At 58.3% G+C, this 22,700-nt stretch overlaps 5 protein-coding genes across 5 annotated transcripts; 3 read left to right on the plus strand and 2 right to left on the minus strand.

Moving 5' to 3' along the window:
• Positions 1-135: 135 nt before the first annotated feature.
• On the plus strand, positions 136-1,184 carry UV8b_08202 (uncharacterized protein; the record flags this gene model as incomplete). The annotated part of the gene is made up of 3 exons (XM_043145699.1): positions 136-290; positions 507-723; positions 759-1,184. 3 exons carry the CDS (start codon positions 136-138, stop codon positions 1,182-1,184), a joined length of 798 nt encoding a protein of 265 aa, XP_043001634.1.
• A 559-nt stretch (positions 1,185-1,743) lies between these two features.
• UV8b_08203 (uncharacterized protein) lies at positions 1,744-3,205 on the minus strand (the record flags this gene model as incomplete). The annotated part of the gene is made up of 2 exons (XM_043145700.1): positions 1,744-2,180; positions 2,260-3,205. 2 exons carry the CDS (start codon positions 3,203-3,205, stop codon positions 1,744-1,746), a joined length of 1,383 nt encoding a protein of 460 aa, XP_043001635.1.
• Positions 3,206-10,224: 7,019 nt separating this feature from the next.
• On the plus strand, positions 10,225-10,440 carry UV8b_08204 (uncharacterized protein; the record flags this gene model as incomplete). Its single annotated transcript, XM_043145701.1, has 1 exon — positions 10,225-10,440. One exon carries the CDS (start codon positions 10,225-10,227, stop codon positions 10,438-10,440), a length of 216 nt encoding a protein of 71 aa, XP_043001636.1.
• Positions 10,441-10,659: 219 nt separating this feature from the next.
• UV8b_08205 (uncharacterized protein) lies at positions 10,660-11,730 on the plus strand (the record flags this gene model as incomplete). The annotated part of the gene is made up of 2 exons (XM_043145702.1): positions 10,660-10,890; positions 11,179-11,730. The coding sequence occupies 2 exons, from the start codon at positions 10,660-10,662 to the stop codon at positions 11,728-11,730; spliced, it is 783 nt and encodes a 260-aa protein (XP_043001637.1).
• Positions 11,731-14,867: 3,137 nt separating this feature from the next.
• UV8b_08206 (uncharacterized protein) lies at positions 14,868-22,388 on the minus strand (the record flags this gene model as incomplete). The annotated part of the gene is made up of 3 exons (XM_043145703.1): positions 14,868-14,891; positions 15,002-22,016; positions 22,243-22,388. The coding sequence occupies 3 exons, from the start codon at positions 22,386-22,388 to the stop codon at positions 14,868-14,870; spliced, it is 7,185 nt and encodes a 2,394-aa protein (XP_043001638.1).
• Between the last annotated feature and the right edge of the window lie 312 nt (positions 22,389-22,700).

Raw genomic sequence — 22,700 nt, forward strand, 5'->3', positions numbered from 1 at the left:
ATTCATTCATTTATTATTAGCGCACGGCATGCCGAAGAGCACGGTTCCAACGTCGCGTGCCCTCGTTCAGACCCGAAAAGTCCACTCAAGGTCCCTTGTTTTGCCGTTGCCTTGCCTTGCCGCCCCGTTGGCGGGATGGGTGGTCAGGCTGGCGACGGGACCAGGGAGAGCAGACGAGCTGGCGCAGTCCCCTGGCGACCGACAAGTGCCTTCCGTTCCTTTTTGGCAAACGGCCGCGAGGAGTTGCGGGATGTTATAACCCGGTGTGGCGGGGACAAAGCTATGCTTTCGTAGTACATGGCTCGTTGGCTTGTCGGCTGCTCCCGATTGCGTGGCGGGGCCGGGCGGACGGGCGGGCGCGCGTGGTCGAAGCCGGGTGTGGTATGATTATACATGGCGTTGAAGCAGTCGACGGAGCGGGTGGAGTGCTGTGGTGTGTGTGGTGTGGTGTGGTGTGGTGTGGTGTGGTGTGGTGTGTTGTGGTGATACGTGTTGACGTGGTGAAGCCTTGCTGATGTTGATGCCGATGCTGATGTTGATGCTGATGCCGATGCCGATGTTGATGCCGATGCTGATGCCGATGTTGATGCCGATGCTGATGCCGATGCTGATGCCGATGCTGATGCCGATGCTGATGCCGATGCTGATGCCGATGCCGATGTGGATGCCGATGCTGATGCCGATGCTGATGCCGATGCCGTGCCGCTTTGTCTGTGTATTTTCGTAGTCTTCTTCCCTCTTCACCTGCCCTTTTCCAGCACACCACCAGCACACCACCGTCGCCATCACCAGCCTCAGCATCACCAACATCACCAGCATCCCCAGACACCAGACACCAGACACCAGACACCAGACACCAGACCAGACCAGACCGCGCCCGCCCATGCCTCCCTGCTATTACGCCCCGCCTCAAAGGTCACGTCAGCACACCTCGACAGCAGACGTGCAAAGCTCATGTTAGCTCACCTCAACAGCACGCACTAAAGCTCAATGTTAGCATTGGCGTTTCGACAGCACGCACGGTCCGCGTGTCATACATCTGCATGATAAACATGCAAAGACAAACCAACAGTAAAAACACGCACAACCCTACCCAACCAGCTTCCATTGACTCCATCACATGCTATATAGTGCCGCTCATATGTCAGTGTATCGATACAAAATGCGACTGTGCCATTCGTTAGACATGTCCTCGTCAAATCTCGCCTTCTCCCCCCCAGTGCATTCGCGCAGAGACACCTGGTACTGTACATCCCCCGAGGCTTCAAAGGGACAAGACGGAAGCGAGAAGCAGGCATCCAGTGCCGGTCCTGTACAACTGGGCAGCTCACGTCACCGCTGCTCGCCCTCCGCCCACCGAAAAGGGGCCTCGAAACAAGGAAAACAAAAAAAATCCAGGCTTGAAAACCATCAAACAATCTAGACTCCCAACTCTCGCATCATCCGTACCCTCGTTCCCTTTATCCGTATGTGCCGTCGTTGACAAAGAAAACAAAATTTTGTGCCTCTCGTTGCATGTGTCGAAAATTGCACCCACAGAAGAAAAAAAAAAGGCGGGGGGGGAATGCTTGGGGAGAATGAATGGGGAAAAAAATGGGGGGCAGAAAATAAAGATAAAATATAAAAATCAAAGCGGAAAGGAAAGGGAATCCCTCATCCCATGATGAAATCATCGCTCGCGGTGCCAAATTTTCATCATCATCATCATCATCAACGTCACAACAGGGCAAGCCAACGCTCCCGTCACGCCTGGTCCGCATCTCGGGCAGGCGACATTCGCTCCCGATGCGATCCTTCGTGTTCCCGGCGTCGAGGCAGTGACCGATCGTGGTCGTGGGACATGGGGTAATGCGACCTCGACGTTTCCGTCTCGTGCGAGAGCAGCGTCGACACCGAATGTCTGCTCGGGTCCGCAACATATCGTTCTCGGGAAAACTCCGCCTTGACATCTCGAATCGGCGTCACCGGTCGCGGCGCCCGTTCCGACTCCTCTACATGATACCCTTGAGGCCGATACCACGAAACATCGCTCCTCTGGCGTTTGTGCCCGCCTTTACGGCCAGGTGGCGGGTTGGCAAAGGTGCTTTGAATAAACGGTGGCGGAGATCGAAGTGGCTGCCCGCCGGGGGTTCCTCCAGGCTGTGGTGGTCCCAGAGCTTTGCGCTTCTTGCTCGACTCTCCTACACAAGGACCCGGGGGGAGGGGGGGGGTCAAGGTTAGTTCAGAGCCATTCTCGCTTTCTTTTGGTCTTGGACGCACCGGATGGGGTCCCCGGTCGGTTGGAGCTGCTGCCGCCCCCCAATTGCGTCGCGGGTGGTTGCCAATGATGGAAATACAGGCCTGGGCTCGTCTCCTGCTGTGCCGACTGCGTGCGCAAATGAGCCTGTGGACCGTACGGCGCTCCAGCAGGTTGGCCACCATGGGGCAGACTTCCACCTGCACCACCACTGCCGCCGCCGCCTCCGCCGCCTCCGCCGCCAACGACAACAAGACCATCACCAGCTGCTCGGCCAACGACGCCGCTCACGGTTTGTCCTCGTGGTCTGGACGGTGAGCCAGGATATGGACCGTAGCCCCCGGAGCCTGGAGGGGGGATTTGCTGGCTTGCTCCCGAGGGATATTGCCCCGTCGCTTGTCCTTGCACGAGGCCTTCTCTTTGATGAGTCTCTGGAGAAGGCTGCCTTTGAGCCGGCAGAAGCTGCAGATGATGAGTCTGTGACGGCGGGAAGAAATGTTGAGCCCAATCCAGTGCTGCCTGCGGCAAAGTCCCGCCAGATGCCATCCCGGCAAAGACCAGAGGAATCATGGGTGGCGGGATACCACCCCGGAGTGAATCCCTCAGCATGTCCATTTCCACTCTTCTCTGCTCCAACCGAAGTCCTTCTTGCCTCGTCTTTTCTTCTTCCGCCTTGGCTTGCAACCAGTTTCTCATGGCTTCCTCGGATCCATGCCATTGCTGGGGAGGAGGAGGAGGCAACGCTGTGCATGGCTGACCCTGTTGCGAAGGAGGAAGGGGATGAGAAAGAGGAGGCGGCGGCGGCGGTGGTGGCGGCGGATGGGGAGCAGCAGCGCCCTGACTTGGAGGAGGCGGAGGAGGCGGCTGATGACCGTGCTGTGGTGGAGGCGGGACGGCGGAAGTCGGGGCATGCTGAGGGGGAAGGGCCATTGCTGCTGGCGGCGGCAGCCCACGATGGGGCGCTGACATGGTCTGGTACGTCGGGCTGTGACTACGAGAGGCGGCCGAATGGTGGCGGTGGTGGTGGTTGTGGTGGTTGTGGTGGTTGTGGTGAGCCGACTCAGTCTGGCTTAGAGGAGGAGAAGGACGAGACGTTGAAGGCGGAGTTGGTAAATCATGAACGGACCTGTAGCCGTACGTCGTTGGCTGCTTCAACATAAGCATCATCGCTGATACGACTAGTAAAAGGGAAAAGGATGTGTTGACTTGATGATGTGCATGCAAGCACACCCGCGTGGAGCAAAACTCGAGATGACAGAGACAAGGAAATCGTAAGTGGACGTCAGGGTTTTCTTTTTTTTTTCTTTTTTTTTGGGGGGGGAGGGGGACTAGCAGTGTAAAGGAAGGACAAGAACTAAAATTAACATGACCAGTGTTGGCTTCGTCAACAGCGAACAAACAAGGGAACGATGCGTCATGAAGAATCAAGAGCTTCAAGGACAGAAAGAAGCAGAGGAGGAGGAAAGAGGTGAAGATGAAGCAGCGTACAAAGTGGATATCTCGTCTTTTAAGATGGAACGATGCAACAAGCTACAGCGCCTTTGGTAGCGTTGGTAGCTTTGGTAGCGGCCGAGTAGGGCGGAGGAGCAAAAAGAGGAAGGAGGGGGGGTTTGCCTAAGAAAAGGGTTCTGTTCGGTGAAGCTGTGCAGTGTGGACTGGAAGGGCCAACCAACCTTGATCAAGACATGGTTATGGTTGGAGGCTTGTTGGAGTGTTGAAGGGGGAAGGAGCGACGCGAGAGCACGAGCTGTTGCTTGCGTTGCTGCTAGCTGATAGCCGGGACTTGGCGTGGCTCTGGAGTCCGTCTGCCTCTGTAGTATGGTCTGGTACGATGAAGCATGCAGTACGGAGTAAGTACGGGTGGTTTTTGGTTATCTGGAGCGGTCTGTCGACTCTGCTCTTGTTCACTGCTTCTATTCTCTTGCCGACGTTTCCTGGATCGGAGTCCGATGAGGCACACCCCAAGGGGGGGTGGGGGTCCGCGGCGGAGGGGGGGAAGGGGGGTGAGGAGGCGAGCCCGACCCAAATGGGAGGACGAGGCAGTTGAAAGCCGGGCAGCCGGGGTGGGTACCGTCCACGAGTGGAGGAACAGGTCGACTTGCGGGATGTTGATGGCCAGAGTGAAATGGCCTGATTAGGGAGTTGGATCAAGCTTGGCAAGTTCAAGCCGGGGGCGGTGGTGTGCGGTGGTTGCTGGCTGCTTGGCTGCTTGGCTGCTTGGCTGCTTGGCTGCTTGGCTGCTGGTTGCTGGTTGCAAAGGCAAAAGGGGGGGGGGGGGGTGTGTGTGCATGGTGTGGGTGGTGGTAGTCGTCGACTTGCGAAAGCCACCTTGCAAGTTTGGGCTTGGTCTGGTTTGGAAACAATAAGGCGTGGCACGGGTTATAGTTGGAATGGCAGGAGGGAATGAATAAGTGGACGGGTGGCGTGTCGTGTGGCGCCCCAGGGAGAGGTGGAGCCGAGCCCAGTCAAAGAGCTTGCATTGCGTGTTGCGTATTGCCTGCAGGCCGTACCTGCCCTGCCCGCCTGGTTCGAACTTGGGGAGGCAGGCAAGAACCCGGGTGTTTATTTCAGCATCGTGTTGCCGGGCGAGAAGGGCCAGTATTATGCTCGTGTCTGTGTGTGCGTGTGCGTGCGTGCGTGCGTGTGTTGTGGTACGGTATACTATGCAACAGAAGATAAAATACCCGTTGCGAATGGTTGCGAATGGTTGCGAATGGTTGCGAATGGTTGCGAATGGTTGCGAATGGTTGCTGATGGATGTGGTGGCCGTTGGTACGTAGTGCGCAAGTTTGTACAGCTCAACAAGCTAAGCTTGTGGTGCAAGTCATCGTATCGCAACGAGGGACTTTCTGGCCCTTTTCTTCACTAAAAAATAAAAGGAAATAAATAAAAGAATAATAGGAACCAAAACAAAACAATGAAACCAAATAAAACAAGGGGATTTGCAGCACATTGGAAATAGTGCAAAACTGGACAAGCACCACCGACATGTCTGACGCCGGGCTTGCTCGCCAGCTCCACCAGCATGCAAGCCCGGAGTGCAATTGCCCAGGCTTCATTTCCAGAAACAGAACCAGAGCTTGTGCTCTGCCCTTGACGCCATGATACCGTTGGGAAGTGACCTCGACGTACCGACTCCCGAGCACACTGCAAGATGAAACGAACCTGTGGGTGAAAAAAAAAAAAAGCCCCAAAGAGCGGAGGAATGTGGATGGCTTGGGTCTAATAAGATGAGCTACGATAAGCTCGTTTGAGACTTATACGAAAGCGGGCCAAGCAAAACAGTCATGCAACAGCATCGAAAAGGCGGGAGACGGAGTGGGAGACGGAGACATACCGCTGCGCAAGGTCCCAGTTGGGATGTACGGAGTAGCTTGCCGCTCTTTCGACTCGCTCCAAGCTCCAGATGGACTGCAAGATGGACTGCACAGTCCAACCATGGGTTTGAGACATGGGCACGTAGCTCCGTCCAGCTTCAGCTGAACTGTCTGGCATGCTCTTCCAAAGCCAGAGTCTCAGACTGCAGAGGTGAGACTTTGACGAACGGAGTGCTGGCTTGCCCTGAGCGGGACCCTCTTCCTCGCTTGGGTCGTGCCTGACAGGCCCTATCCCCGGCCCAGCATGGATGGATGGATGGGTGGCATGGCTCAAGCTTGATTCTGCCGAACTCGATGGGCTCGAGCCCGGACCTCTCTTGACGTGTCGCGTCTGTCTGTGACTCTGTGGTGCGTGCACGGGGGGTAAGATGAAGGGGGAGAAGAAGCACGCAGCGTTCTTAATTAGTGACGAGTGCACGGTATCCAAGGGTTATCGCCATCGCCTCCCACATGGGCGCTCACAGAGTTTGGCCGCGGAGGGTAGAAAGTTGACCAAGGCGGAGACGGGAGCCCAAAGTGGCATTTTTGGCACGTCGTGCTTGAGCCTGCCTGGCCCTGGCTAGATGCAGAATCTGGCCCTATCCCGGATTCAGACGTCGTCTTTCGGCGGGCCGGGCGAGATTGCGTCGGCAAGTACTACAGTATATGCTGTGTGGTGGTCCGCACGGGTGAGGAAATTTGCATGTGGCCAGCAGAAAGGCAGTGAGGCACCCACCGGTGTTGCAGCTTGGAGCCTGGAACTTGGTGGTTAGTGGCTACTAGTTGGTGGCGCCTGCCCAGTAGTGCGTTCGAGTCGAACGAAACCTTATCTGGAAATCCCAGCCTCTTTCCAAAGTGGAAGGGGGCCGTCCGAGCTACTTCACGTTTTATACTGTGCCGCTCCACCGTCGCAGGAGTCAGGGCGGAGTACTCCGTACGGGGTAAGGAGTCGGGAATCAGGAAAGAGCTCCAAAGGACGTTCCTGCCAGGATGCCGCATCGCCCAGCCCGCATTGAAATCATGGGAAATCTGCCTCTTCGCCGACTCCAGCCTGCCTGGCCATTTTCAATCTGCGTGCTTGAGCATGTTTGCGACGCTGCGCGCACCAGACCTGAAAGAAAGGTCAACTGGTCTTTCCAATTTTCCTCGCTTTTTGTGTAGTTTGTCTGCTATTTTCCCCCCACCCCCCTTCTTTTTTTGTGTGTCGTTTGTGTGCCGAGGCCCGCCATACCGAAGTGAAGTGAAACTTCCTCGCCAGATTTGCTCTGCCCCTTGTCGGTCCTTGCAGGTGGGTGAAGCGGCGGCTAATGATGAACAGAAAATGAAGCATCTGACAACCAGTGACCTGTCCATGCATGCGTCATGATGCATGCCTCGTCTGGAAGACTACGCGTCTCGTATTCCTGCCTCCTCCACCTGCCGCTATAACATCCACCACATAAGGCTTCGACTTATGTTCCTCTCCAACTACGGATACTCGCACAGGGAAACGAGCAGAGCGCGCACCACTGCGTTGTTTACCTGGTTTTCTTCTCACAATGGGCGTGTCGCTGCTCAAGAAGCCCTATGCAACCAACGGCTAGTTTCCCTTTTCTCTTATTCGCAACCATGTCGCGCTCCACTTCTGCATCCAGCTACCGGAGGACACGACGGATCAAGTAAACAAAGTCGAGGCAGAGGACGGAGTAAAGGCGTCCAATTGGCTCTTTTCGCACACGAGCCAAGGATTGTGCACCGGGGTTCAACCCTTGAAGACAAAACCCTGATCATAAACGTGGCCCACTTGCAGGGAATTGAATGAGGGGTTGTCGCTTGATTGTTTCTGGGCGATCCTGTCTGAAGCCGACCACGACTGGCCCAAGGTGGTGTGCAGGCAGGCCGCAGGGTTGAATGGCCGATCTTCGAAAGGCGTGGTGGCTTAACACCCTCCAGGAAGCTCTTCCCCCACCCAGGGCACGCCATGAACGACTCGGACAACTTGCATCCGATTGTCATGGGAGGCAACCGCACTACCAGATCAGTCGGCAGTCATCATCATCCACTCAAGTCTCAAGCCACGTTGAGGCGGCACTCTCAAAGTTCAAACCGTGGCTGCTTCTGATGCTGTCCGGATGTATGCCGCCTGGGCGCTAGGTGGTGGCACCAAGCTCCTCAACGCCTCGAGCTGCTGAAAGGGAGTCTTTTTGAAACCCACGAGACGAATTTAGCCGGCAAAAGTCTGGCCGATATCTCTTTTTACCAAGGGCAAATTAGACGTGACTCTGTCACTCCAGCACCTATAGGATCGGGCCCTCTCGGCCTCTGCGTACAGGGGGTCGCGATTGCATGACAGCCTCAATGGGGGTGTGGCGGGGCCAGTTTTTTTATTTGACAGGAATGACTTACTTGCGGTCTGCCAGGCTACGACGATGCTTGTGGCCGAATCAGAGTCTTCGCAGCAAGGTCATATACCATGCATGCTTCAAATTAAGCCACCACACATCTGACGCCGACTCTTTCAGGAAAGCAGTTGTCATTGAATCCCTGGTCATTTCAAGCCTTCCATGGTATGTCGAGCCCCATCTCATCCGGTCCTCATGCAGCAAGATTCAAGGTCTGTAACAGACCAGGAACTTGACCCCAATAATGAATGCTATGAGCGCATTTCAGGGCACTCCAAGCCCGTCATGGTCGATTTGGGTCTCTTGAAGAATACCAGCGTTCCAGGGACAGGACAGGTCTCTGCATGTCACCATATCGCCACCACATCGCCACCACATCGCCACCACATCGCATGACAGGGTCTATTTGCATCTTGCGCCAGCAGAAGACAAAATCCGATCCAGTCACACAAGAGGCATGACAAGTGCTTGCCTCATACTCTGTAGACAGTACACAGCGCCAAGTAGGGTTCCCCTCAAGCAGCACGCCTGAGAGAATAATACAGCCGGTCATGTTGGTGCCATTTCCTTCACCCAGTACTGCCTGTGAATCTATTTCAGGAACGACAAATGGCTACCTTGTTCAATGCAGCTATTGCCCTAGCTGAAAGCACTGTTGTCAGAACTTGATTCCCTAGATTTGGGAAAGGGCTATGCAACCCCGATACGCGCAGACTGTTGTCATGAGCTCGACAGCTCGTCCATTAGCCGAGTCCAGCTAACCCCCCCTTCTTCCAAGGACAAGCGAACCGACTGTTTGGGCTCATGGGTTCAAAGGTGATCCGCTGCAAACACTACATCATATAAACCCTACATTACTTCCGACTTTCCCAGATGGCGCCAATATTGCTGACATGTCCTTTGCGTCTATTTTGGCCGATATTGCGCCAATAGTGTGCTTTTACGAAGAGGTTTAATTTCTCCGTGCAGACTAAAAATGCGATGAGACGAAGAGGCTTCATGGGATGTTACATTGCACAGGTTAGTTTCCAGGAATATGTCCCGCCACCGCATAGTACCGCTTTTTTGCTCGGATCCTACTTGGGGCTATGGACATATCGCTCGTCCCTATTTCAGGCTCAAGACGAAACTGTGCTTCAGTTTGTCTAGTGTTTCGAGGCCTCGTCGGCTTTTACGGCAACGTGGCCAGGATGCCCGAGGGCGAGACTGAAGCCATGAGCTGGAATGATAATCACGGTCCATGCGTGGCTAGCATGCGACTTTTTGCAAATGATGCTCCCGTCGAGCCTCGAGCCTCGAGCCTCGAGCCTCGACTGTCATGTTGCGGACCCATGGCTCTACATACGAGACACTCAAGTAGGGGAGTATAAGGTTGACTTTTGTTCCGGACGAGACACCGATTAATATCATGCCGATTTGGATGGGCGGGTGAGACATTACAGTGGGCCGGTTAGACTAACCCGTACGATGCGATGCATCCGTCCTGTCCAAGCTTAGCTGACCCTCCCCGAACGAAGCAGGGGTACATGTCTACTCTTTTTTTTCTCTCGGCCCAGCCAAGCCATGCCCATGTCCATTATCCATGTCGGAAGCCAGGAACATCTGAAACACCCCGCCCTGGATTCACGGTAAGCGCCTTTGGCAGATTGCCAAGGAACCTTGCCTTTGCCGCTTCTCCAACGGTTTGGAACAATCCCCTGGAATCGATTTTTTTTTTTTTTATTTGCACAGACGCAGTTGGTACATGGCTGCCGGGGGAAGGGGGGGGTTTGTCCAAAACGGCTACTCGTCAAGGAGATGATGCAAAGGGAGACGAGGCCGTTCCTCACGGCGTTTGAGATAAAATTAACAACGGCTCATGGCCCCTTGCGTCCAAAAACGGAAACGGAAGAGACTTCAACCCCCCCCTCTCACTCCCTCCTCTCGACGCTAGGCAGAAGTACCCCAGCACCATGACGGCATTGTTCAATACTGATGATGACGAACGTGAGCTACCACCTACCGGTTGAGAATGGGGATGCTCGTCTGGGACAAAGCAACAATGGACGCCAAGACGGCTTTTGCTTGCCCGGCGTTTTGGCGGCTTTCCAAGAAGGTGTCGGCTACGGCATGGCCAAATCCTTGCCGCCGCCAAAGGAAAAGGGAGGGGGGGGGGAGGGGGCGGGGTTGTCGATGGCTTGAGCTTTTGACTTGGCGGTATAGGCACATGCCAGGGACTGACTAGCTGGGACTTGGTCCGCATTCATTTGTCATGATCTTGTCAACGGCTGGTTTGCTGGGAATCATGGGAACGAAAAGGCTGGCGTCAGAGATTGAAGCCCCCCCCAGCAGAGCAGCATCAAACAAGATTGATCACTGCGATCACTGCGATCACTGCGATCACTGCGATCACTGCGATCATTTGGGCACAAGTGCGAGTCCAGGACAATCTCCCGACCCTCTCTTTGGGCCGGACGGAGCACAATAGGGCCAGTTTTGGGGGGGGGGGGGGGTTTGAGCCATGTTCGAGCAAGCCGCACCAGCACCATCAGCACCAGCACCAGCACCAGCACCAAGCACCAAGCACCAAGCACCAAGCACCAAGCACCAAGCACCACCCTTCGGGACAGAATGTCACGGTGATGGTTTGGCCATGATTTGCGCAACGGAAAAAGCGCAACGGAAAAAGCGGAGAAGGTGAAAAATTATGACACCTCAAGCTGTTTTTCCAATTAAAGAAGCACCTTTGCTCCGCACCGCACGCAGGGCGCTTATTGGTTTGCGGGTGGGCCGAGCTGCAGAGATGGGTTCTGCAAAAAGCACAACACACCTGCATATATCCTGCAAAGCCCATTTTGTGCAGCATGCCTGCCTGCATGCAATGCAAGCTCCGGAGGATGGGACCTACTGTACCTCACCCTCCATGGCCCGCCCTTTGGTTTTTTTTTTTTTTTTTTTTTTTTTTTTTTTTTTTTTTTTTTTGGGTGGCCCTCGTTTCTGCGGCCTCGTGACTGCGCTCCAGTTGGGTTTGCTGCTGCTGCTGCTGCTGCTGCTGCTGCTGCTGGAAAAGCTGGCGGCCACGAGACGAGAAGTTGATTGACTGACTGACTGACTGCCTTGGGTATGCGGGATGCCACAGATACTGCGAGGAACCCCCCCGTTTCATGCCATGTACTCGGCTCCAGGCAGCACAATGCTCGCAAGCTTTGATTAGGAAAGCTGCCAGGGGGAGGGGGAACGGGGGCGTGCGCGATATCATTCATCATGGGCTCTGGGCGGACAGCTTTCCTTTCCAACCAGGGGCACGACGACGTACTACAGTAGCGAAGAAAATTTCGGTCTTTGGGTGAAAAGGCTATCATCAACATCAACATCGGCTGCAGTTGTCAGTTGTCTTGCGAGGGCCGGCGCGCCCGACGCAGTGAACCAAGGGCCGGATGCTCTCAAGCTCAAGGCAGAAAGGGCCACGGGTCCATTGTCCGGAGGCGTCCTGCCCTTGCTTGGCGAGGGTGAGTCGGGCGAGTCGGGCGAGTTGGGTGAGTTGGGTGAGTTGGGCGGAGAGGCAACCTTGACAAGGCGTGGCGTTGTCAAGGACAATGAGGGAGCGAACGCAACCAGCAACCACCGTCAGTCAAGCCGTCCCCCGTCATCCGTCACCCATCATCCGTGGGCCGTCATCTGTCGCCGCGTTCGCCCGCCTCCCGTCACCCGTCACCCGTCACCCGTCACCCGTCCATCCGTCACGTCAACCCGTCCGTCACCTTTGCTGGGTGTGTAGGACTTTCTGCCTGTTTAAGCTCGACTCAGCATCGCCCAGGTCGGTACGCGGGCTGCTGGCGCTCCTTGCCCCAGTAACCAGGGGGGGCCATGTTCCACAAACAAACAAACCCCCCCCCGGGTGGTTCACCACGTTTTACGTTTCCTTGGTGACATGTTGGATTTGAGGTAATATTGGGCTCTTCTCGCCCAAGACCAAGAGGGGAAGAGTCCAAGCTCGAGTGATTTGGATGCGGATGCGCATGTTGGACAAGACGGAAACACGACAGACAGCCTTTTTCTGCCCCATCTGGCCGCAGACCCTCATTCACGCAGGGGTTCACCGCGCGATATACCATATACCCGGCTCGTGCCTTGGCATCTCGACGGGCCTGGCTTCTTTTTCTCTTTTCTTTTCGTTTCTTTTCGTTTCTTTTCTTTTGTGTGTGTGTGTGTGTGTGTGTGTGTGTGTGTGTGTGTGTGTGTGTGTGTGTGCTCGTGTGTGCTCGTGTGCGTGTGTCCCCTCGTCTTTTCTTGGCTTCCTTGCTTCCTTTTTCCAACTGCGGGCCCGAGTTGCCAGGGTCAATGCTTGCTGCTGGTCGTTTGGTCCCGCTGTCCGTTTGGTCCCGCTGTCAAAGGGTCTTCTTGTCTTGGACTTGGGGGGATCGCCTAGATCGGGGAAGGCGCTAACAATGCACCCGCGGCATCATTTCCAATAACGTGGCCGAGGAACCAAGTGGGAACCGCCTGGTTGTTTCTCCCGACGCCGTATCCCATCTGATGCGGCCGCCGCGCCGCGCTGCGCAACTGCTGCTCGCTCGGCTGAGCTGGGCTGGCGGCAGGCAGGCAGGCAGGCAGGCAGGCCCCCCCCCCCTCGTCTATATCGGATGCCATCTATAGGGGGAGCAGTCGCAATCATGGCCCGAGGTAGAAAGAGCCGCCGCGTCGACAGGAGCCAGCCCTGCCACGCCAGGCCAGCATTGACAATCACATGCTTGCAGAGGTGCAGCACCCGAATGCCAGTGCAACAAGGCCGTTCCCAACGGCAAGACCGTTTTAGAAGAAAGGCTGTTTCTCGAAAAGACCTGTTGCAGAGTGAGGAGGGCCGTTTCTCAAACAAGGTCGACCGACGGTCAGAAAGAAGTCTGTCTAGAAAGGAGTCTGGTTGAAAAGCCTGCTTATGCAAGGAAGCTCGTCTAGAAACAAGTCTGCTCCGCTTCCCAGAAATTGGGCCGTGTGTAGAAGGAAGGCTGTCTTTTGATGAAGCCTGCTCTGAAACCAGCCCGTTTCTCGATGCCCGTCTGCAGGCAAACCTGCCTCCCAAACAGGCCGTCTGTTTAACCGCCGTCCCTGCTTCATGTCGTCGAGTGCCACGTCCACGTCAGCAGACGGACCCCTCGGTCGAGATGCCTCTCGTCCATCCGGCGTCCAGATAGATCGCAGCCACGACGCACGTAGCCTCCCCCGCCGGGCCGCCGGGCTGCCGGGCTGCACGACGCGCACGCCGCGCACGCCGCAGCTCGCAGACGCCCCGGGCTCCAGACTCGCCCGCTTCACGGATTCGCGGACTCCCTGCTCCGCCGCTTCAAAGACGAAAAAAAACCGTGCATGCTTTGTATTGGGATCTATCGAGTCTACGCATGCCCCATGCCCGTGGATCGCTTTCAGCCCTGCAACGCCGTCCCTGCACCAGCAACCCGACATCCAGACAGGGAGAAGAAGATGACGATGATGAAGATGAAAGAATAGGAGATGAAAATGGCAGAATAAGAGATGAAGATGAAAGAATAAGAGATGAAAATGGCAGAATAAGAGATGAAGATGAAAGAATAAGAGACGAAAATGACAGAATAAAAGATGAAAATGACAGAATAAAAGAATAAAAGGTGAAAGGTGAAAGAGAAAGATGAAAGATGAAAGATGAAAAATGAAAGATAGAGAATAAAAGAATAAAAAAAAAATAAAAATAGAAAAGATGAAAAGAGGAAGAAAAAAACGGAAACCGAAAGACGGAGAGGGTAAGCGAAGACGCCGGGGTGGGTCCGTGAAAACACCGATTTTTCTAAACACGACGCTTTTGGCTCGCCGACAACGGGACAGGGGGGCGGGGAACGGGGGAAAGCAAGGACGATGGATGGATGAGAGGTGCGAGGGGAATGGGAGGGGTGCAAAGGGGGAGGGGGATAAGAGCGGACCAGAAATAGCAGGAGAAGCAGGATGAGCAGAAACCAAGAGCGGACAATGGCAAGAAGCAGGATAACGAGCAGAAACCAAGAGCGGACAAGAGAGGACAGCACAGCGGCAAGCCCACGGGAGCCCTACGCGCCAACCAGATGCCCGGACCCAGCAATCCCGCCGCCAACCCCCGACCGACACATCAAGCCGGCTCTCGCGAGCCCAGCTCTCGGGCGGATGGCTGTCCACCGCGTCGCGACGTCGTTGCCCGGCCGGGGACTGCCCGCTGCCGATGCGCTGGCTTTCCCCCCGCGTCTGGTAGAGCGTGCTTCTGGCATTCGCGTCGGCGGGTTGTTGACGTGCGGACCGCATGTCCCGGCTGTCCGACCGCGTATCCGACCGCGTGTCCTGGCTGTCTGAAGCCCGCTATTTCACGGCATGTCCGCCGTGGGCTGTCGACATGTCCGACCGCATGCCTGGCTGTCCGAAGCCCGCTATTTCACGGCATGTCCGCCGTGGGCTGTCGACATGTCCGACCGCATGCCTGGCTGTCCGAAGCCCGCTATTCACGGCATGTCCGCCGTGGGCTGTCGACATGTCCGACGCCATGCCTGGCAGCCCAAGCCCGCTATTCACACACATCCGCGTGGCTCTTGACACGCCCCCCTTCGCGACTCTCCCCAGCAAACACGCGCCCCCTCGGCGTCCCTCTCCAGCCCCCTCCAGACCGCCGTGGCCCGCCCGCGCACGGCTCTTGTTCGACGGACCGAAGAGCAGGACGGCACCGACGAGCACAGTGCCGCGTCGGCTACACACACACACACACACACACACACGCACGCGAGGCCAAACGGCGTCCGGTCAGCGGCCCCTTGCTGCTGCCTCGCGTCGCCGGGTGGATTCGAACGGTTCGTCGGTGCTGCATCGCCAACGCCGGGGGGGCGTGGTCGCCAAAAACTCGTGGGGTGACATGACTTGCCGCCATCACCCGCCACCGGTACTCTGCGCCTACCAAGAAAAAAAAGGGAACGAAAAAGAAAAGAAAAGAAAAGGTCAGCGTCTTAGGTGGAAAAGGAGGGGGGGGGGGGGGGGGAAACAAGGCCTGCCGCTTCACCTACCGCAGCGTTGACGTAGGCGTCCAGCTTCTTCTTGAGCACCTCCGATCGCACCGGCTTCGCCAGGTAGTCGTTCATGCCCGCGGCCAGGCACTTCTCCCGGTCTCCCTGGATGGCCGACGCCGTCATGGCAATGACGAGCACCTTCCGCACCGCCTCGTCGGCGTCCTTGCGGATCAGCTTGGTCGCCTCGTAGCCGTCCAGCACGGGCATCTGCACGTCCATCAGCACCACGTGGTACGGCTCCCCCTCGGCCGCCTTGTTGCGCAGCCCCTCGAGCGCCTTGAGGCCGTTCTCGTACGCGCTCACGTTGGGGTAGCCCAGCCGCTGCACGTACTGGATCGCAATCTTCTGGTTGATCGGGTTGTCCTCGGCCACGCAGATGCGCACGTCCTCCTTGGCCATGTGCGACAGGTCCATCAAGGCGGCCTTGTCGGCCGACGACGACGACGACGACGTGCACCGGTCCAGCGGCGACGTCGTCAGCGAGTACCGGTCGATCGGGGGCGAGGCCTTGCCGAGCGCGTCCCCGGCCGACACGTCCGCCTTGGCCTTTTCAAACGTCACGGTGAACCAGGCCGTGGTGCCCTGGTCCTCCTCGCTCTCCAGCTGGATCGTGCCCTTCATCATCATCTCGATCAGGGACTTGCAGATGCTCAGCCCCAGCCCGCTCCCGCCGTACTTGCGGGCCGTGCTGGCGTCGGCCTGGCTGAACGGCTGGAACAGCTTGGCCAGCTGCTGCGCGGGGATGCCGATGCCCGTGTCGCGCACCCAAAACGTCAGCGTCGCGCTGTCGCCGTCCTGCGAGTCCAGGCGCGCCCCGATGGTGACGGACCCGTCCTCCGTGAACTTGAGGCTGTTGCCAATCAGGTTCCCCAGCACCTGGTGCAGCCGGATCGGGTCGCCGTAGATGAGCATCGGCGGCAGATTGATGTCCTGCACGATCCTGACGTTCTTCTTGGACGTCTTCTCCCGGTTGCTGTACGACACGGCCCGCACCACCTCGCGCACCATTTCCTCCGGGTTGAAGGCGATGATGTACAGCTTCATCTTGTCCGCCTCCATCTTGGAAAAGTCCAGTATGTCGTTGATGACGGTCAGCAAGAGGTCCGCCGACACGCGGATCGAGTCCGCCATCTCCTGCTGCTCCTTGTTCAGGCGGCTGTCGCGGAGGAGCTCCGAGTTGCCGATGACGCCGTTCAGCGGCGTCCGGAGCTCGTGCGACACGTTGGCGAGGAAGATGGCCTTTGCCTTGGCCGCCTCCTCCGCCAGCTTCACGTTCCGCTTGGCCTCTGCCTCGGCGATCTTGGCCTTGGTCTCGGCCTCGCGGGCCTGGTCCAGCGCCCGCCTCTGGATCGACACCATCGAGCGGTTCTCGGCCGATATCTTCTCCACATTCTTCATCGACAGCGCGTTGGAGTAGCTGATGCCGATCTGGTTGACGAGGAGCTGCAGAACCGTCACGTTGCGGTCGGTGAAGGATCCCGGCTCGCCCTCCAGGTAGAGCACGCCAAACAGCGGCTTCGCGCCGTGCAGGATCGGGATGGCGATGATGGCTTTGCCGCCGGGGTACCGCCGCAGCCAGCTGCCGCCGACGTTCCCGAAGCGCTCATCCGCCAAGAGGTCCGGGATGAAGACGGGTTCCCTGAACCGGGTGCAGTAGAGAACCACGTTTTCGGCGAGGAGCGTCGACCCGGACAGCGGCAGCCCGGGCTTGTGGGCAGACGCGCCCCTCTCGGGGTCTCCGCTCGCCGCCACGCACCACGACTCGCCGTCGTTGTTGTTGTCGTCGCTCATGTCCTTGTCCTTGTCCTTGTCCTTGTCCTTGTCCTTGTCGTGGACGATGATGGCGGCACGCGTGGCGGAGCCGCCGCACGTTTGCAGGACCACGTCGCACATGGTCTTGAGCAGCTCGTTGATCTGCAGCACCGAGGATATGACTTGCGAGGACACCAAGATGGCGTGTAGATCAATCATGTCGAGGGCCGGGATGCCGGCCTCGTCCCCGGTCCGCATCCGCGTGGAACCCCTCCAGGCACCGACGCGCTCTCCCCCGAGCTCCGACAAGCCGCCGGGAGGCAGCATCTGAGCGCGCTCATCGCCCTCCTCCCCCCCGTCCGCCGCCGGGCGCTCCTGGCTGGGCTGCGGCACGACGGGGCCCAGGTCTGTCTGAACGCCCGCGTCAGCCGTTCGATGGTTCCGAGTTGGTCCGTGGAGCAGGAGGCTATGCTCCTCCTCGATGGCGGCGGCCACCCCCGTGGCCGCGATCTGGCGAAAGAGACCGACGGCATCCTGGAGGGCGGCCCGAGCGGACCGCCTCGCGCGATGCCGGACGAAGAACCCGGCCATCAGGTAGTTGCCCAGCGCCTCCTCAAAGACAAAGTTGTGCTCCGCGGCGTGATCCAGCGCCTCTTCGTAGTCTTGAATGGCGCGGCCGTCATCCAGCGCCAGCTCGGCGACCTGCGCGCGGAGCAGGCGCGACCAGGAGCGATAGTTCACATCCGAAACGGTGGACCAGTCCTCCATCATCCGGACGAACCCGCCCAGCCGCGTCGCGACCTCCTTGGTCTCGGTGGAAAAGTCCTCGCTTTGCGAGCGGGGGTCCTGCATTTGCCTCAGGAGCTGGCCGGTCCGCGCGAGCCCGTAAAACAGCAGGATCAGGCGGCTGTGCCGCGCCGACCACAGCATGGCCAGCTTCCCGATGCAGCGCTCCCCGATCTCAACGGCTCGCTCGTAGTGGCCGTAGAGGTACAGCGCGCAGAGCTCGAAGCTCTCGTATAACAGGGACGACCGGTTGCTGTCCTGCGTCTGGCTCGTGAGCCAGCTCTTGTACGCGCCCGAGTCGTGCTGCTCGTCGCTCATGACGGCGACGGGGTCGTGGGTGAACGACTTGCCTTGCAGGGCTCGGCAGATCTGCCTGGTGGCGACGAGCAGCGAGCCGCCGCGCGTGTCCAGCGACCAGTTGACAATGTCCTCGCAGCCAAACTGGCAGTAGCACTCCAGGTCCGACAGGTTCTCGCTGGCGAAGAATTTGGCCTGGGCGGAAAGGCCGTAGCTGAGGATGGTGGAGAGTCGGTCGCCCCCGACGGCTGCCAGCTCGACGGCGTCTTCCATCTGCGGGATGGACAGCGACACCGAGTACTGCACATGCCCGATGAAGCATTCCTGCAGCATTTGACCCCGAGCCATCGAGTACGCGTCCCGCGCGGAACGGAGCAGGTCCCGGCAGCACGCGCCCATCTCCACGGCGAACTCGGTCATGCCGAACCGGGCGAGGGCCACCACGCCCATGTTGAGGAACGCTATGCCGGACTGCGGGAACGAGCCCCGAGTCAGGTACATCTCCATCGTCACAAGGGTGAGGTGGTAGAACTGCAGACAGTCGCTCCACCACGCGGCCGAAGCAGTTTCGGAGAGGACGGCGCCCAGAGACGCGGTCGGCGGCTCCGTCTTCTTCTTGGGGCTGAGCAGAAGCTGGCGATCCGAGCCGCGGATCTGCTTCACGAGCTTGTGGAACTTTTTGTCGCACTTGTCGTAGGTTGGCTCATCCTCGAGAGTCATGCCGAGCGCCGCGAGGCACTCCTTCAGGGAGATGAAGGCGGCGAGAGCGTTGCCGTTTTGCGCGAATATTCGAGACTGCAGCACGTACGCGGGCGCTTTGTCAATCGCCGACTTGGCGTTGCCAAACAGCACTGACAAGAGGTCGTTTGCCGAAGAGAGCTGGCCCATGAACAAGTACGTCTCGGCGGACCGCAGGTAGAGCTGCATGGTCTCGTCGTAGGATACGTCGTCGGCCTCGTCGTCCCAGGGGTTGCTCTGCAGCAGCTCAATCGCAGCCCCGTAGCACTTTGCTGCCGTTGTCCGGGCTCCGTTCTCCGTCGCAGCCTGCGCGCAGTCCGTCAAGAGCTTGCGGAACTCCCGCCGGACGCGGACCCGCTTCTTGATGATGGGTACGGCTTGGCACATGTGCGAAGCTGTGCTGTCTCGCTGATCGGCCTCTGATGCGTAGTGTTTCAGCAACGTCTGGGAGATCAAGAAGTGCATCCGCGGGGAATCGCACTCTTCGAGTGCGGCCGATGCGTTGACATAACGGTCATGCGCGAAACGAAACCTGTCGTCGACCTCGCTGGGCACGATGATGGACGCTTGAATGGCGGCTTGGAGGCCCGAGATGGCCTCGGCCTCGGAATACGAGCGCTTTGTCAGCTCGGCACAGCCGTCCGGGACGTCGTCCTCTGGGTAGTCGAACTCGCCCCTCATCAATCGGCTCACAAGCTCGAAAGAGAAGGAGCTGCCCAAGAGGGCTCCCCAGGCCAGGACGGCCCGCGCGGCTGACGGCAGCTCGGCCAGTCTTCTGGTGACGAAGCCCGTGTCGAGCACGTCGTAATCCTTCTCACCCTGAAACTGCGCAAAGAGCCGGTCCAGACCGTAGTGCCACCTGCTGTCCTGGTATTCGTACCAGATGCACTTCTTGCGGTGGCACGCGCTGAGCATCTCCCTCACGTAGAAGGGGTTCCCGGCCGTCTTGGACCGAATGACCATGGCGAGCGACAGGACCTCCTCCTTGGGCCGGGAAAGCGTCAGAGACACATACTCGAGAATGTCGGCGTCTGTCAGGGGTGCGAGGGTGATCCTCGTGACTCTGGGTCGGCTGCTCCGGGGGGTCTCGTCCAGCTTGCTGGCCGGGTAAATCATCCGATCCATCTTTTCCCGCGGGAACTCCTCGGGTCTGTACGTCATGATGATGAGCATCTTCATCTTGGCCCCTATGATCTGCGTGATCAGTTCCAGCGATTCATCATCCGCGGCGTGAAGATCGTCGAGGCAGAAGCAGATGAACTTGTGCGTTGTGAAGACTCGCAGGATGTCCAGGCAAGTGTTCATCATGCGCGACGTCTTGGACGTCGTGCCGGCGCACAGGTACTCCTGAGAGGTCTGAGGCACTGCATTGCTGGTGCTGTTGACGGGGCCTGGCGAGCTTCCGGGGGACGAGCCGCGTCGGTCGGTGCTGAATCTCGCGCTGCTGCGACTGCTGGCGGGCGGCGGCACACCGCCCGACGACGTCAGCCGAAGCGTTGGGCTGCCCGCATGGTCGGGCGGCCCCAGCAGGAACTCGGGAAGGCCGAGGATCCTGTGCAGGGTGGGCCACATTGGACGTATGTATTGCTTGAGGCCTTGGTGGAAAGGCGTCTCCGTGTTCGTCTCGCCCCAGACCTGCTTGAACAGCGACGAGAGCAGCTTCAGGAGCGGCCCAAATGCGATGCGTCTGGCCGTGTCAAACTTGGCTGTGGCGCAGTACCCGCGCTGCCTGGCTTCGCCGAGGACGCTCTGGACGAGAAAGCTCTTTCCCAAGCCAGCGGCACCCTCAATCGCGACGATTTCGCAGCTGCCTCGTCGGCGGAACTTGGCGGTCCCCAATTGACGGGACAGGCTGGAAGCACCGGAATCGGCCAGGCCTTGGCGACCCGAGTCTGCTATAGTGCTGTCCGCGGCACTGGACGTGTCGATGGAAATCGAGTGGTGGCGCTCCCAAGGTCTCGGGGGCCGGGCATTGAGCCCGGACTGGCTCGAGGAGACGGTTTCGTTGGACAACGTTTGCGCGTCGGGCAGGGTGGACGTGTGGATGTTATGCCTGGGATACTTGGCGTCGGCTGATGCGGAAAACGTAAAGGAGCCACTCCTGCGGTATGCGCCGTCGTTTGAGCTTCCGCCGCCCTCGCTAGAGACGTCGTCAATCACGCGCTCGTTCATCAAGCTGGACCCGTCGGGAAACAGGCTCGTTACGCGAGAGGTGCTCAGGAAATGGCTCCGGGAAACCCGGTCAATGACCTTGATCAGCTCGTCTCTCTCGTCGTCGCGACCAAACATGCCCGTCGGCAGGATGAAAAAGGACGAGACGTCTTTGGCTCCGATTTCCAAGTCTCTCAGTGACGACGAGTCGCCATTCGAAAGCAGATGCTGCACCCTGACGAGGTCATGGCGAAGCCCGCTCGCCGAGTGGTAGCGATCGGCAACGTTCTTGGCAGTGCACTTTTGGATGATGCGGCCCATGACGTCTGGGACATCCATGCGCACGGTGGCGACGTTTGGTACTCTGCGGCCAAGGACGCCCTGGATGATGTCCATGGGCGTTTCTCCGGTATACACGGGCTGCTGCGTCAGGAGGGTCCATAGCAGGATTCCCAGCGAGTAGATGTCGGTGCGGGTATCGGGTTCCGCCGGCATCCGCCCCGTCTGTTCCGGGCTGATGTAAAGAAGCTTGTTCTTGACACCGACCTCCTTGGAGAGCGTCAGCCAGCCGGTGCTTGTGAAGCCGTGCTCAAACGTCCGCAGTCCGGATCCAAACGAGACGATCCTGACTTTGTTGTCTCGGGCGTTGAAGTGAAAAGCGTCTCCGCGAATCTCTCCGTGAATGATGCCTTGGCCGTGGTGGAGGATCTCCAGGCACCGCACGGCGCCAATGGCGAAATCGAGGAAGAACTCGAGGTTCATGGCTTCCTTTGGATTGACGGGCTGCGGGCGACATGAGACAAAGGCGTCCCCGTCCCTCCGCGCCAAATAGTAGGCCGGGCCAAAATCCACGAGCTGCGACAAATAGTTGGGACCTAGGTGCTGATATATGGAGACAGTCATGGGTTTTCGCTCCCCAGGTTGAGCATTCAACCGAATCAGGTCAATGGGTTTTGCCATGTAATCGCCATGGGGATCAGCCGTCGCGGTCACGTTCCTCGCGATGTGAAAGGCTCGCTCCTCTCGGACATGGCAAAACGACACTCGAGCCACAACGGCTTCCTTTGTGGCCAGGGGAGGTTCTCCCGAAGAGGTTGGCGACGGCGGGGGTGGCGGCGTTTGAGGAATCTCGGCGCCGTGTGCTTCCGATGGAAGGCCCTGGTTGCCAGGGTCGGATGGCGATGGTCGGCCAGAATGTAGCTTTGCCACCGACGCTGGGTTGGACTCGTCGTGCCACGCACTGGGAGAGGGCGCCGCCGGAGAGACGTGCCGAGTACCGAAAACGAGCCTGTTTTTTTTTTTTTTTTTTTTTTTTTTTTTTTTGGCCGTCGCATGGCAGTCAGCGGGTTGTCTTTGCAGGCCGTGCAGGTCTCGCAGCCCGGACAGGGAGTGACAAAGGAGGAAGAAGAAGGATGGGAAAAGATGGAAAAGATGGAAAATGTGCACGTGCCGTGTGCAGCGAGAAGCGGGCGGTGATGCTTTTGCCCGGCGCAAGCACACCGACGCAGACGTACCAAAAGTCATAGCTCGTATGGATCAGGTCCCTCGACTCATCCCAGCTGTAGCCGGGTATCTGGCGGAGACGGTCAAACAGCCTGGGCGGAGGCGGCGGCGGCGGCGAGTCGAGGACATCGTCAGGCACCAAGGCGGTGCCGTCCATTACGGAAGACGGCTCTGTCGACGGACGTGGCAGCCGCTGCCGTGGGTCGTACGTAGGTGGTGGGCGAGGACGAGGGGTGGGAAACAAGGTCAGATCAAGGTCGTGGACATGCGGTCGGGACAGCGAGTGGTGATGGTGGAAAGGCTGGATCCAGTGCCCATCCTCGGGGTCGACCGGCGGGCGGAGAGGCGAGAGAGAGGCTGTTCACGGGGAAACAAAGTTATGTAGGAATACTAGGGGGGGGGAGGTTAGGGGGGGGGGCGCCCAAGTCAAAATGGTTAATGTTAATGAACCAAGGATCAGCCAGCAGGC

This window comes from Ustilaginoidea virens, chromosome 7, assembly GCF_000687475.1.
Source record: "Ustilaginoidea virens chromosome 7, complete sequence".
Lineage (NCBI taxonomy): Eukaryota > Fungi > Ascomycota > Sordariomycetes > Hypocreales > Clavicipitaceae > Ustilaginoidea > Ustilaginoidea virens.